Below are 25,076 nucleotides of genomic sequence, written 5' to 3' on the forward strand. Positions count from 1 at the left end.
TTCATATAATAGGGTTATATATGTGTGTGCTAGGACCCGTCTGTCAGTTTGTCACACTGTTATACAGTTTGTGGCTTGCGTGTTGCTGTGAGAATGGAAGCTATATCACTGATATTTCAAATACCAGCAGGGTCACCCATGGTGGACAAGTTTCAGTGGAGCTTCCAGAATAAAACTAGGAAGAAAGGCCTGCCTATCTACTTCTGAAAATTAGCCAAAGATCCAAACCTTATGGATAACAAAAGAACACTGTCTAAATAGTTTGCTTTGGGGACATCATCAGGAAGGATCAATCGCTGAAAGAGAACATCATGTTTGGTGAAGTAGAGGGTCAGCAAAGGCAAGTGAGACCCTCAGTGAGACAGACTGGGACAACAGCTGCAATGATGGACTAGAACATGCTGGCGATTGTGAGGATGACGCAGGACCAGGCAATGTTTCGTTCTGTTGTACACAAGGTCACCATGAGTCAGAGTCTACTCAACAGCACTTATCTGTCTGTCTGTTGTCTGTCTATCCATCCACAACACACACACATACACACATTAACTATTTGAGGCATTGGAGAATGACCAAAAGAAGGCAGTATTCAACCCTGGAAAGTAGGGAAGTACACTGGGTAAGATCTATGCTAATACAGCTTTTCCCCTAGGAATTTAGGGCAGCTGGTAAGAATAGAAAGATCTATTTAAATATAAAGACACAGGTTGAAAGTAAAGGCATGGGAAAACATATATAGTATTCAAACAGCAGCATGAGAAAGCTGGTTTAACTCCATTTGTATCAGCAAGGAATATCGCCAGAGGTAAGGAAAGACATTTCATGATAACACAGGAGTCAATTCATTAGGAAAATTAAAAAATCATGAATATGTATGAATTTAATAACACAGCTTCAATATGACTGAAACAAAAGCTGACAGAACTAAACAGACAGACAAATCTATACCCCGGGTTGGAAATTCTAACTCCTCTCTCTCACTTATTAATCCTAGTATTCCTAGTAGTTGTTTTATAGATTCCTTACTTGTCATGTAAGTAATCATGTTGTATGCAGAAAGTTTTCTTTTTTTTCCTTTCCAATGTTTATTCCTTTCATTTTTCTTTTCTTAGTGCACTTTTAGTACAATGTTGAATCAAAGTGTGGAGAACAGACATCCTTTTCTTGTTTCCAATCTTAGAAAATTTCCTCAATCTTTTACCATTAAGTATGTTGTTACATGTAGAATTTTTATGGATTCCCTTTATTGAGTCGGAGCAGTTCTATTCCATTTGCAGCTTGCTGAGAGTTTTTATAATGCATAAGTGTTAGATTCTGTCAAATGCTTTTTCTGCATCTACTAAGATGTCATAAGGTTTCCTCCTTTATTCAGTTGATATGGTGAATTACATTGCTTGATTTTCAAATCACCAACCAACTTTGTATTTCTGGAATAAAGCCCACTTGTTATTCTTTTTATATGCTACTAGATTTCATTTATTAAATATTTTGTTAGGATATTTGCATCTGTTTTTTATGAGGGATGCTATCTGTAATTTTTTTTTCACCTTATGTCCTTCTCAGGTTTTCATATCAGGATAATGCTGGCTGCAGAGAAGAAGATGATAAGCATTCCCTCCTCTATTTTCTGAAAGAGTTTGTGTATAATTGATATTGATTCTTTCCTGAATTTTTGATGGAATTCACCAGTGAAACCATCTGGGCTTGAAGTGTTTTTTGTAGGAAGGATTTTTTTTTTTTAATTACAAATTCAATTCCCCAGTAGTTATGAGGCTTTTCACATTATTTAATTTTTTGTGTCCATTTTACCAAGTGGCATTTTGCAAAAAACATGTGCAGTTTATTTAAGTTGTTAAAATAATTGTCATAAATTTTATCACACTACTTCCTAATTATCCTTTTAATGTCTTTGAGATCTGCAGACATAGTTCCTTTTGCCTGATATTGGTAATTGATACCTTACCACTTTTGTTCCTGAAGAGTCCTTCTAAGCTTTTAACAATTTTATTAATCCTTTCAAAGAATCAACTTCAGCTTTATTGATTTTATCTATTATGTGTCTTCTTTATTGCATTGATTTCTGATTTTATTTTTATTATTTCATTCCTTCTATTTATTTTGTATTTAACTTGATCTATTTTTACCTTAAGTGGAAAATGTAGAATCAATCATCACGGGGGAATATTTTTTTTTAACTTGTGTTGTGACCTGTGGATTACTCTGAAGTATATTTTTTTAAATTTTCAAATATTGGGGGCTTTTACAGATATATTATTAGTATTAACTTATACTTTAATTCTATGTGGACAGAGACATTTTTGTTTGTTTGTTTGACCCAGTACCTGATCTGTGTTGGTAAGTGTATTGTCAAGAGAAAAAACAAAATGTGGGGACATGGAAGCCTTAACCACAAAAGCAGTGATGCCTAACTTTATTTTTTTGGGAAAAGGCACGTAAGTCTCTTTGGGAATGTTATGGAAATTATAGTTCTTCACTCTAGAAACAAAATTGTCAACAGACACATTTATACATTTTGCATTCAATCTCAAAGGTTCACGAATCCTATGAATAAGAACAAAATAGAGTTCTCAGCACCTTAACATCAGATCACTCTGCTAGAGGGATTTTTTTTTTTTTTAAAGAAACTTAAAAAAAAAAATTGAAGTGTAATTTAAATACTGTAAAATGCATATATCTTTAGCCACATTTCAATGAGTTTTGACAAATGGATACACCCATGTAACCCACACCCCTATCAAGGTATACAGCATTTCCATCACTCCAGAAAGTTCTCTCCTGACATTTCATTTCCCAGTCAATCCCTACCCCCACAGAGGCAACCACTTTCAAAGGGGACTTTTAGTGGGTCGAATTTAGGGGTTATAAGTAACCCTGAAGTGGAACAAAGCCCTGTTAGAATTCTCTCCTCTTACTGTGACTCTCTCTTTCACCTAGAGGCTCTTAGCTCTCGCATCCTCTGCAATGAGCTTGTAAAACAAGTCCTGGTAAACCATCTGAGAGCCAGTGGGATGGCAACCAGGGAAAAGCAGGCACAGAACAAGATGCCTGGGCCAATCTCTAGTTCAGGAAAAATGTAGTGCAGCCCACTTCAGTGGGTAGGGATTTGGAGTCAGTATCCTAGTCAGAAATAAGGATCTCCCTTACACAGAGGGCCTCTTGGCAAATATCTCTAACCACCTAGCACTGTGATGGAGCATTTGGGAACTCAGTAAGCTCTCACTAGGAGGATTACACTTCCTACCTCTACAGGCATTAGTGGGCTCACCATGCAGCTTTTTCTATCTCCCTAAAAGACTACTAGAGATGCACTGTTCTTAACTGGTTAAAATCACCCCGGCAAGTCTATGGAAGTACACGTGGACAGTGTCTGCACTTACTGAAGACTGGTGCAGTAGGCCAGAGACAACTCCCTAGAAAGTGGCTATGATAAGAAATGGTCATCTTTTTTGCCTTAAAAAAATACAAAGTGACAGCATTCCACAAAGATGCCCTGAAAACCTACAGTTAATGCCATTGTCAAAGGCAGCTTGCAGCATCTCAGAAAATAGAAATGTCTTCAGATGTCCACTGTGTCCAGTGACCTTAAGGAAAAAAAATGCATCCTGCAGCACTTTCTAATCTCATCCTCTACCTGGTCAGCTTCTGAGTCCGATGGGACCACCAACACCACGTCACCCCTTTGTAAGTTAAGTTCATCAGAATTTGCTGCCTCAAAGTCATGCAGTGTTTCCACCTGCAAAAGAGTGTAAAATAATCAATTAATTTAAGAAAAGAAAGGGAAGTAAAATAAGTCTCCCAGCCAAATTCTCAGCAGGCATTCTCAGAAGCATCTTCAAACTAGATAAAAAGATTAAGATATGTATCATGCCCCACGGAAGAAGGGCTGTAATGGCAGAATGGAAATCCTATTCTCTGTTAACTTGATATGCCTGAATCTTACAGATTGATACTGAGACCTTTTGGTTGTGGATTTAGCAATGCAATGCCCCCTGCAATAGCAGAACAGTAGTGCATGAATTACATTTTTAATTATCATATATTTTTAAAAGATCTGCCTTTTATTATCACTGATGCTTTACTATTTCTTTCTTTTTTTTTTTTTTTTAAAGCTTGAACTGGCTAGTTCAAAGTTCCTCTAACCTTAGCTTCTGTCAGTTAATAACTGGGAAAACCACCAGAGGCATGTTTCAAGGGAATGAATATTTAATTAAACCCTGAATCAATCTCTTTTTAAATAAACTTCCTCCCTTCCCTATCCTACCCTTAAAACCATGGCAATCTCTTTCTTCTCTTTCCTCTTTTTTTAAAGATTTCCTTAATGCTTTATTACAGAAAAATAAATTTAAGGTAAAAGGAATAGTATAATGAATCCCCCATGTACCCATAGCTCAGCTGGGACAGCTAATAACTCATGCTCACTCTTATTTCTTCCATATCCCTGCCCTCAACCTGCCTCCCAACCCCCGTCCCACAAGATTAAACAATCTGTTTTTTTAATGTGTACTTTTCATATATAATCGTAAAGTGTCAGAGCTGGAAATGACTATCTGACCCCAAAATTAATTTCTCTGATGACAAACTGAAGCCCAGAGGAGTTATGTGATGGGGCTCAGGTTGCACAGTACTTAGAGAAGCCAGGGCTGGATCCAACAAGTCCTGGCCTTGCACGGCACACTGCTTCCTTTCCTTCTAGTACTCTAATGAAAACAAAACACATGGGGACACAAGGCCTTCACTAACCAAGTGTTTAATGTTTTGTCACATTAATTCATTCATAAATTCATTATACCCATTCCCATCCCCATTTGATATAGCTTGGTGCAGTTACTTTCTAATGAACAGAGACAGAAAGAGAGAGAACTACAATCCAACTTGCACCCCCTCAAACGCACAAGTTTAACACTTTTTTAAAAGAAAACAATCTGAATTGTGAAACATAAAATCAAATTACAGAACTTAAAAATCCCAAGCAGTTGCCTTTTAGGTGTTTCCCGAATGTCCTTTATAAGGCCTCTTTGGTGTATGAAGATGCCAAGTAGTCACGGGATGGCCATTCTGAGAAAAAACTTTTTCCCATCAATTTGGTCTTTTTTTGGTAACTTCCTCTCCATAGAAAATCATTAATATTTTTATTCATTTATTTAAAAAATATTTATTGACACTCTACTCAGTGTCATGTACTGTAGTAAGAAGAAGGGCTGACCAATAATTCATGTGTCCTACCCTACAGAGGTGTATAATCCGGTTGGGATGCAGACTAGTAAAGGCACCCACAGAGCACCAGGCAGCAGAGAAGAGGGTAAGAGCAGCGGAAAAAATTAACTCACTCACTGATGCGCAATCATTCGATCTGTGGTGTCCTTTCCTTGTTAAAATAAGAACAGATATTACTGTAGTGCATGCTTGTCCAAACCTGCTGCCATCGAGTCAATTCTGACTCATACTGATCCTATAGGACAGAGCAGAACCTCCCTTTAGGGTTTCCAAGGCTGTAATCTTTACAGAAGCAGACTGCCACATCGTTCTCCCATGAGCAGCTGGCGGGTGCCACTAACCTTTCAGTTAGCAGCCAACTGCTTTAACCACTACACCACCAGGGCCCCCTGCTTGCTTGTCCAGCAGCATGGAAATCTTGCCATTTTACAATGATGTTCGCATGAAGGGAAAAGCAGAACTAAGAAAAAATATACATTGCAAAAGCAAAAGTTGAAATTAGAGAATCAAAGGTTTGAACAGAAAGGACTCAAAGCAAAGTCAAGGCAAATGGCTGTGAGATTTTTAAAAAGAAAAGAAAAAAAAGACCTTATAGAGAAAGCCGGGGGGCAATTCCTGAGAGGCGTCGCGTACAGGTCCTGACTGGTCAGCATCTCCAGCCTGTGCCGAGGGGGCGGGTGGAGCGTCCTCCAGGGTCTTCTGCTCCGTGGCAGGCACTGTCTCGCTGGTGGAGCCTGGGAGAGCTGCCTCATCAGTTGCCTCTTTGGCTTCTGCGCTGATGGTTATGTCATGTTCTCCCTCCCCTTCGTGGTTGGAAGCGGGCTCTATGACCACAGAAGGGATGACCTTCTCCTGGGGGAAGGAAACGTGGTGGTGCTGAGGAGGGCCTGGGAAACAAGACTTCTGGGTCCTCCACGACCTGCCTCAACCTCCCTCCACCCTTCTTTGCTACTGCCTCCTGCACATAACCCATGCAACTAGACACCTGGCTGTTCTCCAAACCCAGCCCAGGCTTCCCTGCCTTTGGGCTTCTGCCCTGCTGACACAGCCTCCTCTCAGTTCTTTGTGTGTCTGAAAACCTTAGTGAGATAGCTCTTCTGGATCTAGAATAATCATGCACTTTGAAGACAGTGAGATTTCTGTGCAAACTGGAAAAGTGAGACCCATTGCCATCAAGTAGATTCTGACTCATAGTGACCCTTTTCAGAAGAAAACTGCCCCACAGGGTTTCCAAGGCTGTAATCTTTACAGGAGCAGACCACCAGGTCTTTTCTCCCGCAGAGCGACTGGTGAGTTCAAACAGTCCACCTTTTGGTTAACAGCCAAACGCTTAACCATTGCACCACCAAGGCTCCTTGGGATAGGAGGCTGAAGGAGAGGATACCTCTGATGGTGTTGGGGAGGCAATCCTGAACCTGAACATAATAGGATGCCAAGGATAAGCCTCTGTGGGTCTCATGTTTGCAGTGGTTCATTCTTGTCCTGGTGAAGACTAACACTTGTTTGAAGCTGACATTTAACTTCCGGTAACTCCTTTTTGCCCAGAGTCCTGTGGGACTCCTGAATAGCCTGAAATTGCATGCTGGATTCAAATAGTTAGCCTGTATTTGGGCACAATTGGCTAGTCTTTGCTTGTTGGTTATCACTGGAGCACACACTGCAGTTACTTCTTGAGGGGTTACTAGCCCTGCCATCTGTCTCTATTGCCTGGTGAAAAGCAAAACCAAAGCATCAAGACCTCCTTTTTATTTTATTTAACAAAGATGAGCAAGGAGGGGAGTTTCACTAGCATATGGAAATTCAGAGATGCTTATTGCCTTTCAGATTACGTTCTATATTTCCTAGGATACCAGTGGGCATAGCATTCCCATTCTTCAATTTGGAGAACACAATACACTCTGGTCAACAAGCACAACAATATAGACATGAATACTCCTGGCAACGTGACAAGAAAATCTCAGAAAAATATTGGGTATTCTTTTGAGTTACTTCTCCAAATACCACTGTTATCTGCTGTTTTTCCAGTGGGATGAAAGGAACAATTCAGTTTCAAGCATTAAACAACCCTTGAGAGACTTGAGGGAATTTATGGTGAATAAAATCATCAGGGAAAGGAAAGCATAACATTAAGCCCACTATTCATTGTGACGTCCCACAATCAAGAAGGACCAAGTGGGCTGCAGAAAAGCTGTCCCTGCAGTGGGACATGGGTCAGAGGCTCCCACAGTCACGGAGCATGTGGTCTTGTTACCTCTGAACACTACTCTGAAGATGTGAAGAACTACCTTCCCGTTGGGCATGAAGGACTGAGGGCTAACTCCAACTCCATCTATGCATTTAGGGTTCATTTCCCTTTTAAAAGTACAAGATAAGAATGGGCCCTTGGTGAAATGAGCCTAATGGTGAATTGAAGCACTTTAGTAATAATATCCACCACAAAACAGCAATAATAGTAATATGATTTAACTACTAATATTGAGTTCTCACCTTGTGCCTGGCACTGGCTATGGGTATTTTCTCATATAATCCCTACAACAATCCTATGATTCAATCAGATGCTCTTTCTTCACCCTCCATTCTCATCCTTTGTATCCTGTGTGTGTCATTCCTTTTCTCCATCACGTTATTCCACTGTTTCTTTTTCCCCTATCTGTGCTGAAGCCCAGTAGGCCATAGGCACTGGGGGCCTGTGTAGGACCCAGAGGATGCAGGACCACTCTCTCCGAGCAACCAGTACACTTTTTAGATGGGATGGGTCATCACAAAATGGCGACAAACTTATTCCACATCTGAAAACAGTTATCACCATTAACCAACAGACAAACATTCCAACTGATGCCATCTTCCCAGAACCCCCATTTCACCAGAACCCTTACCTGAGGCACTGCTACCTCTGTTTCTTCTGGAAGAGGTCTGTCACTATCCACAGCCTCTGTGGTTTCAGTATCGGCTTTGGCCTCCTCTAAATTTATTCCTTGCTCTGCAGGGAGAGCTGCCTTCTCTGTCTCTGCTTCCTCCACTGGGGCGCCCTCAGCTGTCAACGCCAAGGTTCCAGCAGCCACATCAACGTCAGTTCCAGGCACAACCTGTAAACCAGGAACCAAGATAGGGCATGGCTGCCTCTTCGTGGGTCTCAGTTAAGAGTCAAACACAACCCCTTCACTTCTCTCCTCTCTGCTGAGGCTCATCAGACTTTGAAGCTTTCTTTGTAAATTTACTGAATCCCAGAATTCAGGGGCAGCAGCATCTGCCATCTGTTTATCAAAAATTGGACTTGTCTCCTTCCTGGGAACACAATTCTACATCCCTCAGCCTTCCTTGCAGTTACACGTGGACAATGGAATTCAAGTAGAAATGACACAGGCCATCCCTTAGCCAAGGCTTTAAGGTATGGATGGTCCCCTCCACAAGCTCCTTCTATTCTTGTTGGCTGAAAGCAGATGACAATGAGGCCCTAGCGGACATTTAAGCCACAAGATAGAAAGCGTCTGGGCCCAAAACCTGGATCATAGAGGAAAACAACATATGAAAAGCATCCTCATCCCACAAAATCAGAATTTAGAAAAACCTGTATTTCAATACAAACTTTAAAACCTTCCTGGGAAAGGTCTCAAAACTTCAATCACATTCACCTAAAAAAAGGTGGGGTGGCGGTGGGGGGGGGGGGCTTTCTCAATGAGACCTCATGAGAATAAAGAAAAAAAGAAAAATAATTGTTGTTATCCAATCTGTAGTTATAATACACCAGATATCTGTACAGCCATGTGTTTGTGAGCAAAATGCCAAAATCAGATTTTGAATTTTTACTGGGAGAAGTAAAATACAAAAAAAAAAAATTAGAATTTTGTTCCTACACTCAGAACAGTTAAAAGAAGAGTTTCTGTGGTATTTAAAACATGCAGTAATGAACTAAATGAGTGCAATCAGAAGTTCAGTATTGAGTAAATTGGTCTTGGAGTGAGTCCAAGTCTTTAACACGACTCCAACATCATCATCTAGGCAGAGCTGATTTCAGAGGCTCAAATAAAAAGCCTGAGGAAGAAGGAGAAAATTAGACTGATAATATATGATATACCCAGGACACATACTTCAAAAATTGATCTTGCTATCTGATGTGATTAGGCTTAGCCATTCCTTTCCTTTATTGAATCAGTTCTACCCAGCTTATCCTATTAACTTAGGAAAGCCTAATGTTGCAGATATTAACTCTGAAACGCAGAACCCTAAAAAGGGCAATGCTGTGTCAGTGTCTGTGAAGTGGGTATCAGAGATGGGAGAAGAAGAATACACACCACACACCTAGATTCATAACAAGGAATAAAAAACCCCTTCTTTTGACTCAATCTACAGGTACTAGATTAAAGAAAAATAACCCGTTGCTGAATACCTTTTTTTTTTTTTTTACAATATAATATTTTAGTTTGGGGATGAAAAATAATGTTAATAGTTATAGTGTTTATTAGAAATTTTCATTTTCTAGAAATTAATTTCCCTCTCTTATGAGAATCGTCTATCATGAGAATTTGGCTCTCTATGAAAAGTGTCAATGATCCAAAATATAGTCACTAGCTCTGATAAAGCATTTATTTTTTCCTTTTTACCTTGTTGTTAAAGTGCATAGGTTCAGAGAAGTCACCCTTTTTTATATGAATTTGTAACAGACACTTATTTACAGTGAATTCTAAATGTTGATAATTATTGACATGCGGTGACAGGTACATTGACATTTATACTTTGGTGAATGGCTGAAATTCCCGTAATACAAAGTTTATTTAAAAATTTAAGAGAATTGCATATCTTGTTTTAAATAAACACTGATCTTTTTTATGGATGTTATTGTTACTGTTACCAAAACCAACCAAACCAAACCTGTTGCCATCGAGCTGATTCCGACTCAGAGTGATCGCATAGGACAGAGTAGAACTGCCCCACAGGATTTCCAAGGAGCAACTGGTGGATTCGAACTGCCGTCCTTTGGGTTAGTAGCCAAGCTCTTAACCACTACACACCAGGGCTCCAACACAGACATACACACGTACATACTGCTGTAACAGTCATTATATTACTTGATTGTCTTATTTATAAACCACTCAATAATAAATTATACATAATTCCTTCCATATATATGTGTTCCAAGCACGTACTGTTAGCATCTGAATTGTACTCTCAACTGAATTGATATTTTATCTCCAGAAGAGGACATATTTCTGTGAAGAATTGAGTGTATTGCCAAAAGTAATTTTTTAACTCTCACCATAAAAGTAGAATGTTAATCGTTAGTCCTTAAATTATCTCTATCACTTTGTCTGTATCAGATTTTATTATTGCAAGACACACATATTATCACCTTTCATTTGCTAAATAAATTAAAGCGGCATTATTTGCTGGATACGATTTAGACCTGACACTGTCAGTGTGGCTGCAGTAATGCCAGCACACCAGCAGGGGGAGGCCAAGGACGCCATCTGACTGCTCTAACGTTCGCTGACGTAGCAGAAGCAAGCCCTCCTGGCTTCAGCAATTTACCTGGTCTCTGTCACAGAAAACAGAATGGAGCACATAGAAAATTGTTGGCAAAATGATGGCAAAGTAAGATCAGTGAAATATTAAAATTAGCAAAACAAGCGAAGGCAAGGCGTAAAGGAGACTGGCAGTTTGACTGTAAAGAAGAAAAGTCAAAGATTTGAACGATATTAGACAAGGAAAGAAATTAATACTCTTTCAGTTTTCCTGAACTCATTAATAATGAATTCCTCTGTTGTTGTTGTTAGTTGCTGTCAGGTTGATTCAGACTCATGGTGACCACACGTGTTACAGAGCAGAGCTGCTCCACAGGGTTTTTCGCGGCTGCAAGCTTCGTGGAAGCAGATTGCCAGGCATTTCTTCCCTGGAGCTGCTGGGTGGGTTTGAAATGCCAACCTTTAGGTTAGTAACCATTTGGACCACCCACGCCTCTTCCTATTTTGTTAGTCATTGCTTAATTAATAATTTGATTTTATAGAGTTTAAAAACATGACACTAGCTGTAAGAAAAAGATTGTCCACTACCTGTATTGCCTCATATCTTTGTTTCTGTCATTGATTTGATAATCATGAGGCTGCAATTTCCCCTTCATGGCTGGAACCTGCTCCACATTTTTTTGCTCTTACCAAATATTTTCAATGTCTATTTACTGACCCCAACAATAGAACAACATAAAATTACAGTGGAAAATAGGAACCCATTTGCTCAGATTAGGTATTAGCTTAGATGAAACCAGGAAAGATTGAAAAGATTTCTAGAGATAGAGTGACTCCTTTTTTTATGGTTATTTTTATGCATTCCAATTTGTTAGCTATTTGCAGATTTGGAAAAGAAAAGCATTTTCTATGCTCTGCTTCCTACAGTAGATGTTACACCTGCTAGGAAAAACCACAGTGATAAATGACTGCTATTCACTTTTCTTTTTTTAAGTGTTATCCAGGGAGACCAGATGACAGAATCTATTGAAGGTATTTCAAGCCTTTGATATTCAATCCTATTAAATTTCAGTGTCATTAAATGTTAAAAGAAAGAGCATTATCCCATCTTCTCACTGTTTGTTGGTCAAATGAAAACACCTCATGCAAAGAGAGACTAAACAAGCTTTCACCGATCTCAGGCACGTGCTGCTCACTCTATCCACAAGATTCAAGAGGCATGGCCCGTGTCTACTGATAATTTGTATATTAATCACTCAGAAATCACTAGGTTCCACATGAACACTTCTTTTGAGATGGTGAGCTGTGGTTCTTAGTCTATTGCATCAAACAGACCTCACTGCCTTCCTCCTTCTGCTCCAACAATCTCTTTGGTGGAAAGCAAATGTGACTTCAATAGTTGCATGAGCAAAAATTTCTGGAAGTGGAATTAAATGAACGCAATTCTCTGATGGCCTGAGCATAAATTCTGCAAAATGACATAAAACTAGCCAGTCCCTCTAGGAGATGGTGCCGTGAAAGCAGGTCACCAGGGACTTAGATCCCAAATGAGTAAGGGTAGTGATAGGCTGCAAGAGAATCTGTCACCCCTGGACATCATGTTCACTGTTGACCTGGTAGGTGGGTTCCCCTTGTTCCATTTTATTCACCATACAGAGATGCTTAGACATCCTTTTCAGAACGGGCTGGGGAGGGATTCATCAAGTGTCTACACACAACCATCTGCCTTGAATCCCCCAACTATATGTGTAAAAGGATGTACTGGCGTTAGAATACATCCTTTAGAGTACATCCTACTTTAGAGTATAAGCCCTGGTTGCACAGTGGTTAACGCAGCTCGAGTGCTAACTGAAAGGTTGGCAGTTTGCGCCCACCAGCCACTCCATGGGCGAAAGATGTGGCAGTTTGCTTCTTTAAAGATTTACAGCCTTGGAAACCCTGTAGAGCAGTTCTGCTCTGTCCTATAGGGTTGCTATGAGTTGGAATCAAATTGTTAGGAATGGGATTGGTTTTTCTGGGTTTGGTATAAGAGCAGCAGCAGGCCCAAATGGCCTGGATGCCTCAGAAAGGTGCTCCCATATTCACGGGAGGCTCGATGCCGGTCACCTTCTATCTGGGGTGAGGATGGGTGGATATCTCACACATTTTCTGTGCCTGACTCAGCTACTGCTTAAAGGACCCATTCATGCTTTGGTTTGGAGAAAATTCTCCTGAGCTTTAGCAGATTATTGGTCAGTATTTATAAATTCAGACTACTGAAACTTCTACTCTTTTTGTATATTTTGCAAAAAGAAACCAAAAAACCAAACCCAATGCCATCGAGTTGATTCCGACTCATTGTGATCCCACAGGTTTCCAAGGAGCGGCTAGTGGATTCAAACTGCCAACTTTTGGTTAGCAGCCAAGCTCTTCACCAATGAAGAACATTAAAATGGAGACTAAAAGTTTGTACTGGTGAATCTAATAAGAGTTTTTTCTTAATGTTCTCTGTTTTCTCATACAATTTTCATTTATGCACTCCTGGACACATTTCGTTTCCATTAAAATACTCCTGGAATAAATGACACAAATTATAAGTAAAGAATGTAAGATATGTAGGTATTTAATTTTAACCCAATGATTTTATTTCACGGCTAAAGGATATTTTATTCTAGAATCAGAGTGGCAATCTTTCTGAAATTTGCATTTGACAGAAGCACTTGACTGAAAGATTATTGAATTCTAGGTTTATTAATATACCCCCACATGAAGAATAATAATTCTGATCCACAGACAGGCTTCTGCTTGACAGTTTTAATATACGCACATTCTGTAGCCCATGGGGGACACTGACATTTACCGTGAATCTACCATTTTCTAGGCACTATTGCAGACAGTTTACATTATTGCATATTATTCTCATTACAACCCTATTAAATATTATCTCTATTTCCTAAGCAAGTAAATCAAAGCTCTGAGTTTAAATAACTCACCAAAAGTCAATAAACCAGGATTGGAACACAGTTATGTCTAACTCGAAATTGTGTGTTTTTTTGCACCATCCCACATCCAAGAAGAAAATGCACCTCTTAAATCACAGTTCCACCGTGATCCTGAAACCTGGAGTGCCTCCTACAGACCCGCTGATTCATGTGACAACTCCCAAGCAAGCGATATTTAAAAAAGAATATGAGTGTATTCTTTTTTTTTTTTTTTTTTTTTTTACTATACATGGCCCTGTGGAAATTTTTTAATTCAATTTATTTTTTTAAATTTTTTTATTGTACTTTAGATGAAGGTTCACATAGCAAACTAGTTTCTCATTAAACAATTAATACACATATTGTTTTGTGACACTGGTCACCAACCCCACGACATGCCAACACTCTCCCCTTCTCAACCTTGGGTTCCCCATTATCAGCTTTCCTGTCCCCTCCTGCCTTCTTGTCTTTGCCCCTGGGCTGGCGTGCCCCTTTAGTGTCGTTTTGTTTTATGGGCCTGTCTAATCTTTGGCTAAAGGGTGAACCTCAGGAGTAACTTCATTACTGAGCTAAAAGGGTGTCCGGGGGCCATACTCTCGGGGTTTCTCCAGTCTCTGTCAGACAAGTAAGTCTGGTCTTTTTTATGTGTGTGTGAGTTAGAATTTTGTTCTACATTTTTCTCCAGCTCTGTCTGGGACCCTTTACCGTGATCCCTGTCAGAGCAGTCGGTGGCGGTAGCTGGGTACCATCTAGTTGTGCTGGACTGAGTCTCGTGGAGGCTGTGGTAGTTGTGGTCCGTTAGTCCTTTGGACTAATCTTTCCCTTGTGTCTTTGGTTTTCTTCATTCTCCCTTGCTTCAGACAGGTTAAGATCAGTGGAGTATCTTAGATGGCCGTTCACAAGCTTTTAAGACCCCAGACACTACTCAGAATGTGTGTATTCTTATAAGCAATCAGTGCATTCACTTACACTCTTGGAGTGTTAATCTTCACAAAGAGATATCTAGATTATAAATAACTTTTCTCTTTAGTCGTATACATGTACAATCTGGGCCCCTATCAAACACGTCATACAGTCCCTTTTAATCAATAGTAAATTATGTGATAAAGTGATATAGCAAGAAGAGTTTGGTTAGATAGAATTTCTCTGCATTATTTTTGCCAGCAATCCTGTAGATTGCATTGCTGAGAAGGACAAGTGCAGAACGGATAAGGGAGAAGGAAAACCATCCAATCTTCACTTCTTTTATCTGTTGCATTTCAAGTTACAAGTGAGAAACTTTAGAAATTGGCACTTGGGCATTCATAACTATGTTCAAAAGTGAGTGATTAATGTGATCCCAAAGCTAGAAAGACCCCAGGGCTCATTTAGCCCAATGTTCTCATTTTAAAATAAGGAAGTATGCTGGAGTAGGAGTAGCACTGGACACAAAGCTGGGCATCAGAGTTCTAGTTCTGCCTCTTCCACTAATTAGCTGTGAAGCTGGAGTAAGCCCCTGTACCCTTCTGGGCCCGGCTTCGTAAACTCACTGGAAAAGTGACAGAGGGAGAGAGTTACAACGGTGGGAATCCAGCTACAGACACTTTTGCCTTTTCCTGACCATCCCTTTTTCTGAATCCAACTTGAGCTCTTGACTTATCTGAAGATCTTGGTATTTGTATTAAAATACCGAAGTTTCTTCTGGATTCGTGTTAAAGAAAAGCCCAAGCGACAGCTAGGATCCACAGTATATCATTATGACCCCAAAGAGAAGATTCCTGTACTAAGACGCAGGCAGGTGTCTTGTATGCCTCTTCACACCACAGGCCATAATTTCCTTCAGTGCAACTGTAGGGGCAAGCTCTCCCATACAAAGCCAGGTCCCCAATGGGGCTCCTTTCAAAGATCGTGCCTCGTATTGCAAACTTCATTTGACACATTTATGCGCTTCCTTTCTAATAAAGAAATTTAGCGTTGTTGTTTGTTTTCCCCTGACCTTCATCTCAATCATCTTTTTCAATTTACTCTCCTAGTATTGCCTGCAGTCCCATCATAAACCCTCAGCAGCCAGGTCCCAACACAACTCAGCTGCTGGCAGCAGTGTTGCCATGGCAACATCAGTTAGAATTAGCAATACAACTTTCTTTAAAAATTAAGGTCTCCTTCAGAGATGCCAAAGTTAATGAAGTTTTTGTTAATGTGGACTTTAAGGGCTAGCAGAATATCCCATAATGACATATATCAATATTTAAAGGTTTAGTTAAAGATTTATTTGCAAAGTGTATGAGAGAAGTGGATAGGAACAGTTTATTTACTTTTTGAAGAAAAGGTAAATATCACGTATGTGCACTCTCAGAGAATAAAGAGATTAGCAAATATTAGTTTTTGGAGCAGCGACAATAGACAGTCTCGGTGGGGACTGTAAATAGTCTGTTAAAGAGTTTATATAAGAAAGATGTCTTGATAGTGCCATAAATATATTACCTTGCCTGGCTACATTTTCTCTGAAAGATACGTACATTGTTTACAGCTACTGCTGAAATTGCCTTCTTGTGAGTGGGTCGAGGGTGGGCTTGGCAGAATGCAGAGGCAGGGCTGCCAGACATACCCAGAGACAAGACCAAGACATGGCAACCTGCAAATCATCTAAATTTCATGATCTGTTGATACTACACCAAACCCCCACCCTGCCAAACACAACATGTACCTCACAGGGCAGCCTGGGACCTGACCAGATGGCAATGTGGGGCCTGAATCTCAAGGAAGGGTATAGACGGCTGACAGTCACACTTGGAAGACCCAACTGCCAACCCTCTCATTTCACAGCCTTTGAACAGTCCATGGATTGGTAAGTAAAACCTACTCCATGATGTTTTGTCACCCCACTGCCTAGCCAACAGAGCCTGGGGGGTGGGGAGGAGCCATAAACAAAGGGTGCTGTCATCGCCACAAAGAACTTGGAAATCCTTATTTGTAAAATAATAATTTGTAGATTTTTGAGAACAGGAAGAGAATTTAGAACTTATCAGGCCCAACCCTCTTAAAGTAGAGATGAGAAAACTGAGGCACAGAGGGTTAAAATGATTTGCCCAACGCCACTCATTATCCATAGATCCAATTCATCAGACTCCCAGTTCAGGGCTCTTTCCAATACCACCCCATTGATGCCCATTTGCGCCGATGTTGGGGACTAAGACACAAATTGCCTCTGAGGAGCTCTACAATGAGGCTGCACAAGAGTTTCTGTCTCTCTTTGGCAGCTACAAACCAGGGACCCTGATCAAGTCTAGTCAATAGTTGTGGGATGTCCTGGTGTCATGATGGAGAGATTTCAGTCTAGTGGTGATCCTGATGGCCTCAGTTAAATGTGATACAAAATTAGTTGATAAATTTACTTTTGTAGAACCTGACTTTTTTTAAGGACATAGAATGGAATAGTCAAGATGTGGCTATCTATGGATTAAAATGCCAGGATCCGAATTCAACATCATCACTTTCCGGGTATGTGATCTTGGTTAAACTATTTAATCTCCCCATGCTTCTATTTCTTTAATCTGTAAAATGGGAGTAACGAGACCTAAATAATGCCTGTGTCGTGGGATTATTGTGAGATAATGCATGTAAGATGCTGACACTCAGTAGTATCTATTAGGATATGGCCCCAATTTACTCTCTCATAACTTCCTTGGTATTTTAGTCATACTGTTAGGCCACACAGTAATTCTCAAATGGTAGTATCTGCGCTGCTTGAGACTCCATGCTGGAACAGAAGGCAATTTACCAGGTGTTATGGATTGAATCGTGTCTCCCCAAAATATTGTTGAAATCCTAACCCTTGTAAAGATAACCCTATTTGGAAACAGGGATTTTCTTTTGCTCTGTTAATGAAGTCATGTTAGAGTACAGTGAGTCCTAAATCTAACCCTTTTTGAATTATAGAATGAGCAAGATAGACACAGAGACACCCAGGGGGAAGACAGATGATATGTCAAGAGCTGTCTATATGCAAAGGAACACTTAGGACCACCGGCAGACACCAGAAACTAGGAGAGAGGCTAACAGAAGGAATCAACATAGCCAAGACACTGATTTGGACTTTTAGCCTCCAGAACCGTGAGAAAATAAATTTCTGTTCTTTAAAGCCACCCACTTGTAGTATTTCTGTTACAGCAGCACTAGGAAAGTAAGACACCAGGCAAAAAAAGAGGTCTCTGATCTCAAATCAAGCACCTTTTCTTGATCGTACTTCTAGTCCTAGCTAATGTCCATGGAAGACTAACGAGGAATCATTCATGCAAAGAGTCTTTATACTCTGGAGATGTTGAGTGGATGGACAGAACAAGGAAGAGCAATAAGTGGAGGCAGAACTCCAACACCCACCAGTCTGGATCTTCAGTTCTGTATTACCCACGAACTGCATAAATCTCAGCACTCTCACCCATAAAAGAGAGGGCTGAGTCAGTAGAACAACCTCTAAGTCTCTTCCAGATCTAAATTCTAATCTGTGTGGTGGGAGTGGGCTTCACGTTGGTGAGAGGGATACTGTCTAAGTAGAGTTGTCCTTTTAATATTTGAATGAATCTGGTTTTATGTTGCTGTTGCTGTTAGGTGCTGTCTTAGTCATCTAGTGCTGCTCTAACAGAAATACCACAAGCGGATGGCTTTAACAAAGAAATTTATTTTCTCACAGTATAGTAGGCTAGAAGTCCAAATTCAGGGTGTCAGCTCCAGAGGAAGTCTTTCTCTTTGTCAGCTCTGGAGGAAGGTCCTTCTCATCAATCTTCCCCTTGACTAGGAGCTTCTCTGCACAGGAACCCCAGGTCTAAAGGATGTGCACTGCTCCCAGTGCTTCTTTCTTGGCGGTATGAGGTCCCCAACTCTCTGCTTGCTTCCCTTTCCTTTTATCTCTTGAGAGATAAAAGGTGGTGCAGGCCACACCCCAGGGAAAGTCCCTTTACATTGGATCAGGGATGTGACCTGGGTAAGGATGGTGTAACAATCCCATCCCAATCCTCTTTAACATAAAATTACAATCACAAAATGGAGGACAACCACACAATACTGGGACTCATGGCCCAGCCAAATTGATACACACACTTTTGGGGGGACATAATTCCAACCATGACAGGTGCCATTGAGTTGGTTCTGACTCATAGTGACCCTATGTACAATAGAATGAAACACTGCCTGGTCCTGTGCCATCCTCACAATTGTTGCTATGTTTAGCCCATTGTTGCAGCCACTGTGTCAATCCATCTCATTGAGGGTCTTCCTGTTTGTCACTGACCCTCTACTTTTTACCAAGCATGATGTCCTTCTCCAGGGACTGGTCCCTCCTGATCACATGTCCAAAGTATGTCAGACTAACTCTTGCCATCCTTGCTTCTAATGAGCATTCTGGATGTACTTCTTGCAAGACAGATTTGTTCATTCTTCTACAAGTCCATGGTATATTCAATATTCTTTGCCAAAACCATAATTCAAATGCATCAGTTCTTCAGTCTTCCTTATTCATTGTCCAGCTTTCACATGCATATGAGGTGATTGAAAACACCATGACTTGGGTCAGGCGCACCTTAGTCTTCAAGGTGACTTATTTGCTTTTTAACACTTTAAAGAGGACTTTTGTAGCAGATTTGTCCAATGCAGTGCATTGTTTGATTTCCTGACTGCTGCTTCCATGGGCTTTGATTGTGGATTCAAATAAAGTGAAATCCTTGACAACTTCAATATTTTCTCCATTTATCATGATGTTGCTTATTGGTCCAGTTGTGAGGACTTTTGTTTTCTTTATGTTGAGGTGTGATCCATACAGAAGGCTGTAGTCTTTGATATTCATCAGTAAGTGCTTCAAGTCCTCTTTGCTTTCAGCAAGCAAGATTGTGTCATCTGCATATCACAGATTGTTAAATGAGTCTTCCTCCAATCCCGATGCCACATTCTTCTTCATATAGTGCAACTTCTCTGATTATTTGCTCAGCATACAGATTGAAAAAGTATCGTGAAAGGATACAACCCCGACACACATCTTTCCTGATATTAAACCACGAAGTATCCCATTGTTCTGTTCCAATGACTGCCTCTTGGCCTATGTACAGGTTTCACATGAGCACAATTAAGTGTTCTGGAATTCCCTTTCTTAGCCATGTTATCCATAATTTTTTAATGGTCTTATACAGGCTAACAAATTATGCTGATTGTCAGGAATGGTTTCAATGGGGGCTTATGAACCAAGCCTAATACACACTAATAAGAGAGAAAAATATATATATTTTTTAAATCCTGAAGTTCATTACAACCAAAGCCATGTTAAAGACATCAAGCTAAAGCATCAGATTAAGTAAGTAACAATAAGATTATACCACAACTAACATTGAAATCACTAAGCATCCATCATATACAAATGGGCTCTTCAACAGTGGAAGAACAATCTGCATCCTGATGTTCATATTCATATGTAATTATAATACCACTCTGAATAAACAATAATCTTACAAAATCCTCACTTGAGCCTGTTTGGAAAGAGACCTTGGACTATTAGACCCCAGGAGGAGGGGAGATGGCTCATGTGTGCTGCCACTGAGCAGCTGGCAAGGGGTTAATGCATACTTAACGTCAGCCACGTATCAAAACAGCAAGGCCTCCATCTTCCAGATACGAAAACTGACAATCCCAGGTCAACCTGCACTGTGAGGTGTGGGGAGTTGTCCACCATCTTCTTGTGACATTGGGATATTATTATCAATATCTTTATGAATCTGGTCTTTATTTGTCTTTAGGGGGTGGAAACATATAAACATCTGAGAATGATAACATCAGCAAATTATGTGCTGCAACATTGTATGTAGTACATATTACTAACAGTAAGATGTACAAAAAAAAGACGGTTGTAAGTGAGGTTTGTTGTAACTCGAACACGTTGTAAGTTAGGGATACGCTGTGTGTGTGTGTGTGTGTGCTTGTGTGCATGCACGTGTGTGTTTCTTGACAATTCAAAGTGTGCTTTATCGTGAGCATTTAGAGTTGAAAGATAAATCCACGTTAATAAAGAACGAACAATAAATCAAGCTCCCTGGCTTCCTCTGATCTTTAGTATCATCCTCTGACATATTCAGAGGTTACATCTCGAGGCACAGTAAAATCCCTGGTTCAATGTGTTCATTCTGTGTAAGTAGAAAACTCAGATGCTGTTTCCTATGCACACGGCTGTTACAGAGAGATGTCCCAATCACATGTAATGGTGGTCTCAACCACTGGTCTGTGAGAACAATGATAGCAGAAGCCAAATCTATTTACTGCATCACTGTATCCTGGGTCTAGAACAGAGCCTGACACCTATGAAGGACTCAAATATATGTGTCACTGAGTGAAGGAAATGAGTACATGCATCCTATTTGAGCAGAGAGAAAGACTTCCAATAAAGATAAAGTTGACAGATTATGATCTGACATTTCTGATTGGTATATATTTGTTGATTAAACTGTTCTTGACAAGTCAACTTATATATAATTTTTTTTAATATACACCCAGCAAAATCAAAAGCAGTCCCCAAATAATGGTTCTTAATTTCATCTTCCACATCTCTAACAATTCTAAAAACACCTTTACCTCAGTTGTTTCCCTATTTATGTGTTTTGGAAATTAGGCAAACCCTAAATTGCATTGCAGTGCTTTTTTCTCTAATCAATGGGGAAAAAAGGGCACTGGTCCAATTCATAACTTAAGCAAAATATAAGAGTTGACAGAAATTTAGATAAAATTAAAATAAGCCTCTATGGAAGAATATGGAATGGCTAAAAATTTATTTTCTGGAAGGAGACGACATGCATGGTAAATAATTATAATCAAAGAATACATTATCGCTTGGCTTTATAATCATCTTTACCTGCTTTTTAACCTAATTCTCTGACATATATACTGAAACACATATTGAAATCCTCTTTTCCTGAAGAACACTTTCTCTATTTACATAACACAGAAACATCAGGGGAAAGAGAAGTAATGGTATTGGTTATAGATGCATCTTATAGATACACTGGTGAAATCGGGTGCTGTGAGGGGAAAACTAAAGACAATATTCGCTACGTGGAGAATAAAACAATAAACAAAAACATAATAATTAAGCTTTTCTTGAAAGCCCCAGGTTTCATTGTGAATCTCTGCTAGATTTTCCTGTTTCCAAAACTACACTTGCCTCTCTCTTTTACAAAACCACCGCAAACTTTACCTCAGATGAAATGCCGTCTGTCAAGACTTGAACTAATAACTGTGTGCTGACATTTAGGCAGCAAAAAGGATTACCTCAAAAGGTCACATCAGCCCAGTCTTGACTGATGACAACTGCAGCTGGCCTATTAATTAATGCTGGGGACACACATGGATTTTTACACTTTTACAACTACATATCACACATCTAGTGACGGAAGGGGCCTTTCTTTAGGAAAAAAATAACACTAATATTATGATTTTAGCTTACTAAGATCAGAATGAAGAAGTCATAAATCTACTTCAAAGAACAAAAATGCATTCTGTATAATTCTATTCTCCAAAGTAGAGTGAGAACAAGAATTAACTTTATCCAAGTGTGTTGATTTTAAAAACATGGAAGGTAGATACTTTCGAGAGCATTAGGTAAATCGAACTGTGGTAAGCGACCCTTCTTAATTAACATGATTACTATTATTTTTTAGTCAATAAATAGAGAATGAACTTCTCCTCTTTGGAAAGGGTGGCCCACACTGAACTTTACCGGGTGTTCTTACAGCCCCTGTGGGTCTCAGTAAGTATATGAATCCTTCATAAGACTTTCCAAGTTGCCTTATATTTCACAAAGGATATAGACTGTCGCGTCTATACAGTTCACCTATAACACTTAGGAGAAAAGTAATTTCCACATGAAGAATTCTTCCAAATATCTCTTTACCCAATATTCGGGAAGCTGGTTTTAGTGATGGCTGATGCCTGTGCCATACTGGTTATTAAATATTTTAAATATAACCCTTGATTAAAAGGATTGTAACTCATATTTACAAATTACCTGGAGTCCCTAGGTGGAGCAAACGGTAAAGCGTTCGACTACTAACTGCAAGGTTGGTGGTTCAAACCCACACAGAAGCGTCTCTGAAGATAGGCTTGGCGATCTGCCTCTGAAAGGTCACAGCCTTCAAAACCCTACGGAGCAGTTCTACCCTGCACACTTTGGGTGGCCATGAGTCAGCATTGACTCGACAGCAAATAACAACAACAACCCAGCACATAGTAAAAAAAAAAAAAAAAAAAAAACCATTGCTGTTGAGTCGATTCTGACCCATAGTGACCCTTTAGGGCAGAGTAGAACTGCCCTATAGCGTTTCCAAGGCTGTAAATCTTTACAGAAGCAGACTGTCACATCTTTAACCTGCTGAGTGGCTGGAAGGTTCCAACTGCCAACCTTTTGGTTAGCAGCTGAGTACTCTAACCACTGTGCCACCAGGGCTCCTCAGCACATAGTAGGTAATTGATCATTAGTAACTATTAATATTGTTCATTGGAAAATCATTTGGAACCTGACAAAAAACAAGAACCTATTTATATAAGTTTGTTAATATAAGGGAGGGTGTGAGAGGTATGTGGTCATGATATTCTGAGAGGGAGTGATGGAAAATAAATGCTTGAGCTGTATTTAACACATTAGCTTCTCTAGTCCACACCTCCAATCTACTGTACAATGTCAAATATCGTTGCTCAAAACCATGGATATTACGGCACTAATTCTTACACAGTAGTCTGGGGCATGGAATCAGTGTAGTTTAAAAGCACTGGTGAAGATGAGGAGCCCTGGTTGCGCAGTGGTTAAGAGCTCGGCTGCTAAACAAAAGGTCCAATTCTATATCTTCAGATGGGAAATATGATCATTTTTCTTCAGTCATTCTTAATTTGTATTTACCATCATTGTCTTTCCCTATTGTTTATTTTTCTACTCTATTAATAAACTATACATTTGATAGATGATTTACCCCTTTTCTCCCTAAAATGACCTAGGGCAACAACAGCAAGAAATACAACATTCATCTTTCTGGTTATCTAACCTGGGCAATGTCATTTTTGGTAACAGGGAGATTGGTGTTCCTGTATGTACAGATTCTATGCAGGCTGTAGTGCACTCCACTGAAATTCTTGGGAGACGTTTTGCGGAATTTCAGAAATAAACTATTTTTCACTCTCCATGCGTATTTCAAAGTAAATTTTCCTTGATACTATTCTATACTGTTGTGGATATGTCACTAACCATTTCAAGTGCATATGAGAGTCCATCCCAGTTTGTGGATGTAGTGTGGTAGATGGCTGCAAGGCCATGGTAATGGAATAAATTTCTATTGAAACAGATCTGAGCTCCCTTCCTCGTACAAAATCCATCCTCAAGCTCCCTTTCATTATAAGAACCAGCCCCAGACTTGATTTTGAGCAAATGGTGGTACACACAGGAACCCCTGCAGATTTGTGGATTTGTAATTATGGGACTTCAATTCCTTGTTGGGACTTAATGAACCTATAAAATGCTAATATTGTAAATAATCAGAGTACAAGTCTTTTACCTCTCTTGTTTAATCAGAGTACAAGTCTTTCACCTCTCTTGTTCAATTAATTCCTAGATGCTATTATAAATGGAATTGTTTCTTTAATTTACTTTTCAGATTGCTCATTGCTGATGTATAAAAATCCTACTGATTTCTGTGCACTGACCTTGCATCCTACCACTCTGCTGAATTCATCTATTAGCTCTAATAGCCTTCTTGTGAATTCTTTGGGGTCTTCTATATGCAGGATCATATCACCTGCAAAAAGGGATAGTTTTACTTCTTCCTTCCCAGTTTGGATGTCTTTTATTTCTTTTTCTTACCTAATTGCTCTGGCTAGAACTTCCAGGACAATGCTGTAAAGCCGTGGTGAGAGGCATCCTTATCTTGTTCCTGATCTTAAGGGGGAAGTTCTCTGTCTTCAACATGCAGACACAACCAACAAAGTTATTAATACATTTGTTTATCACCTGAAGGTTGGCCCCTAATTGAAGGCATTTCTCCAGCCATCACCGGGAAAGCATTCATAGGTCTGATTCTTTGTGAATTCTACAACCCGTCTACCATGAATGGGAGAGTATCAAAGGCAACCTTTCCACAAATAATCCAATTAAAAATGGGCAAAGGAAATGAACAGACACTTCACCAATGAAGACATTCAAGCAGCTTACAGACACATGAGGAAATGCTCAGGATCACTAGCCATTAGAGAAATGCAAATCAAAACTATAATGAGATACCATCTCACCCCAGCAATACCGTCACGAATCAAAAAAACAGAAAACAACAAATGTTGGAGAGGCTTCAGGGAGATTGGAACTCTTATGCACTGCTGGTGGGAATGCAAAATGATACAACCATTTTGGAAAATGATATGGCGCTTCCTT

General features: G+C 39.8%; 1 protein-coding gene across 2 annotated transcripts in view; it reads right to left on the minus strand.

Moving 5' to 3' along the window:
• Window positions 1-25,076, minus strand: part of AMPH (amphiphysin) — a 291,962-nt gene that overhangs the window by 2,196 nt on the left and 264,690 nt on the right. For both annotated transcript variants that reach the window (XM_004383950.1, XM_004383949.1), the window contains 3 exons: window positions 8,112-8,321; window positions 5,824-6,087; window positions 3,653-3,754 (listed from right to left, as the gene is read on the minus strand). In XM_004383950.1, the coding sequence (XP_004384007.1) occupies window positions 3,653-3,754; window positions 5,824-6,087; window positions 8,112-8,321 (576 nt within the window). The remainder of the gene's footprint in view (window positions 1-3,652; window positions 3,755-5,823; window positions 6,088-8,111; window positions 8,322-25,076) is intronic.

The sequence above is a fragment of the Trichechus manatus genome, unplaced genomic scaffold, assembly GCF_000243295.1.
Source record: "Trichechus manatus latirostris isolate Lorelei unplaced genomic scaffold, TriManLat1.0 scaffold00114, whole genome shotgun sequence".
Lineage (NCBI taxonomy): Eukaryota > Metazoa > Chordata > Mammalia > Sirenia > Trichechidae > Trichechus > Trichechus manatus.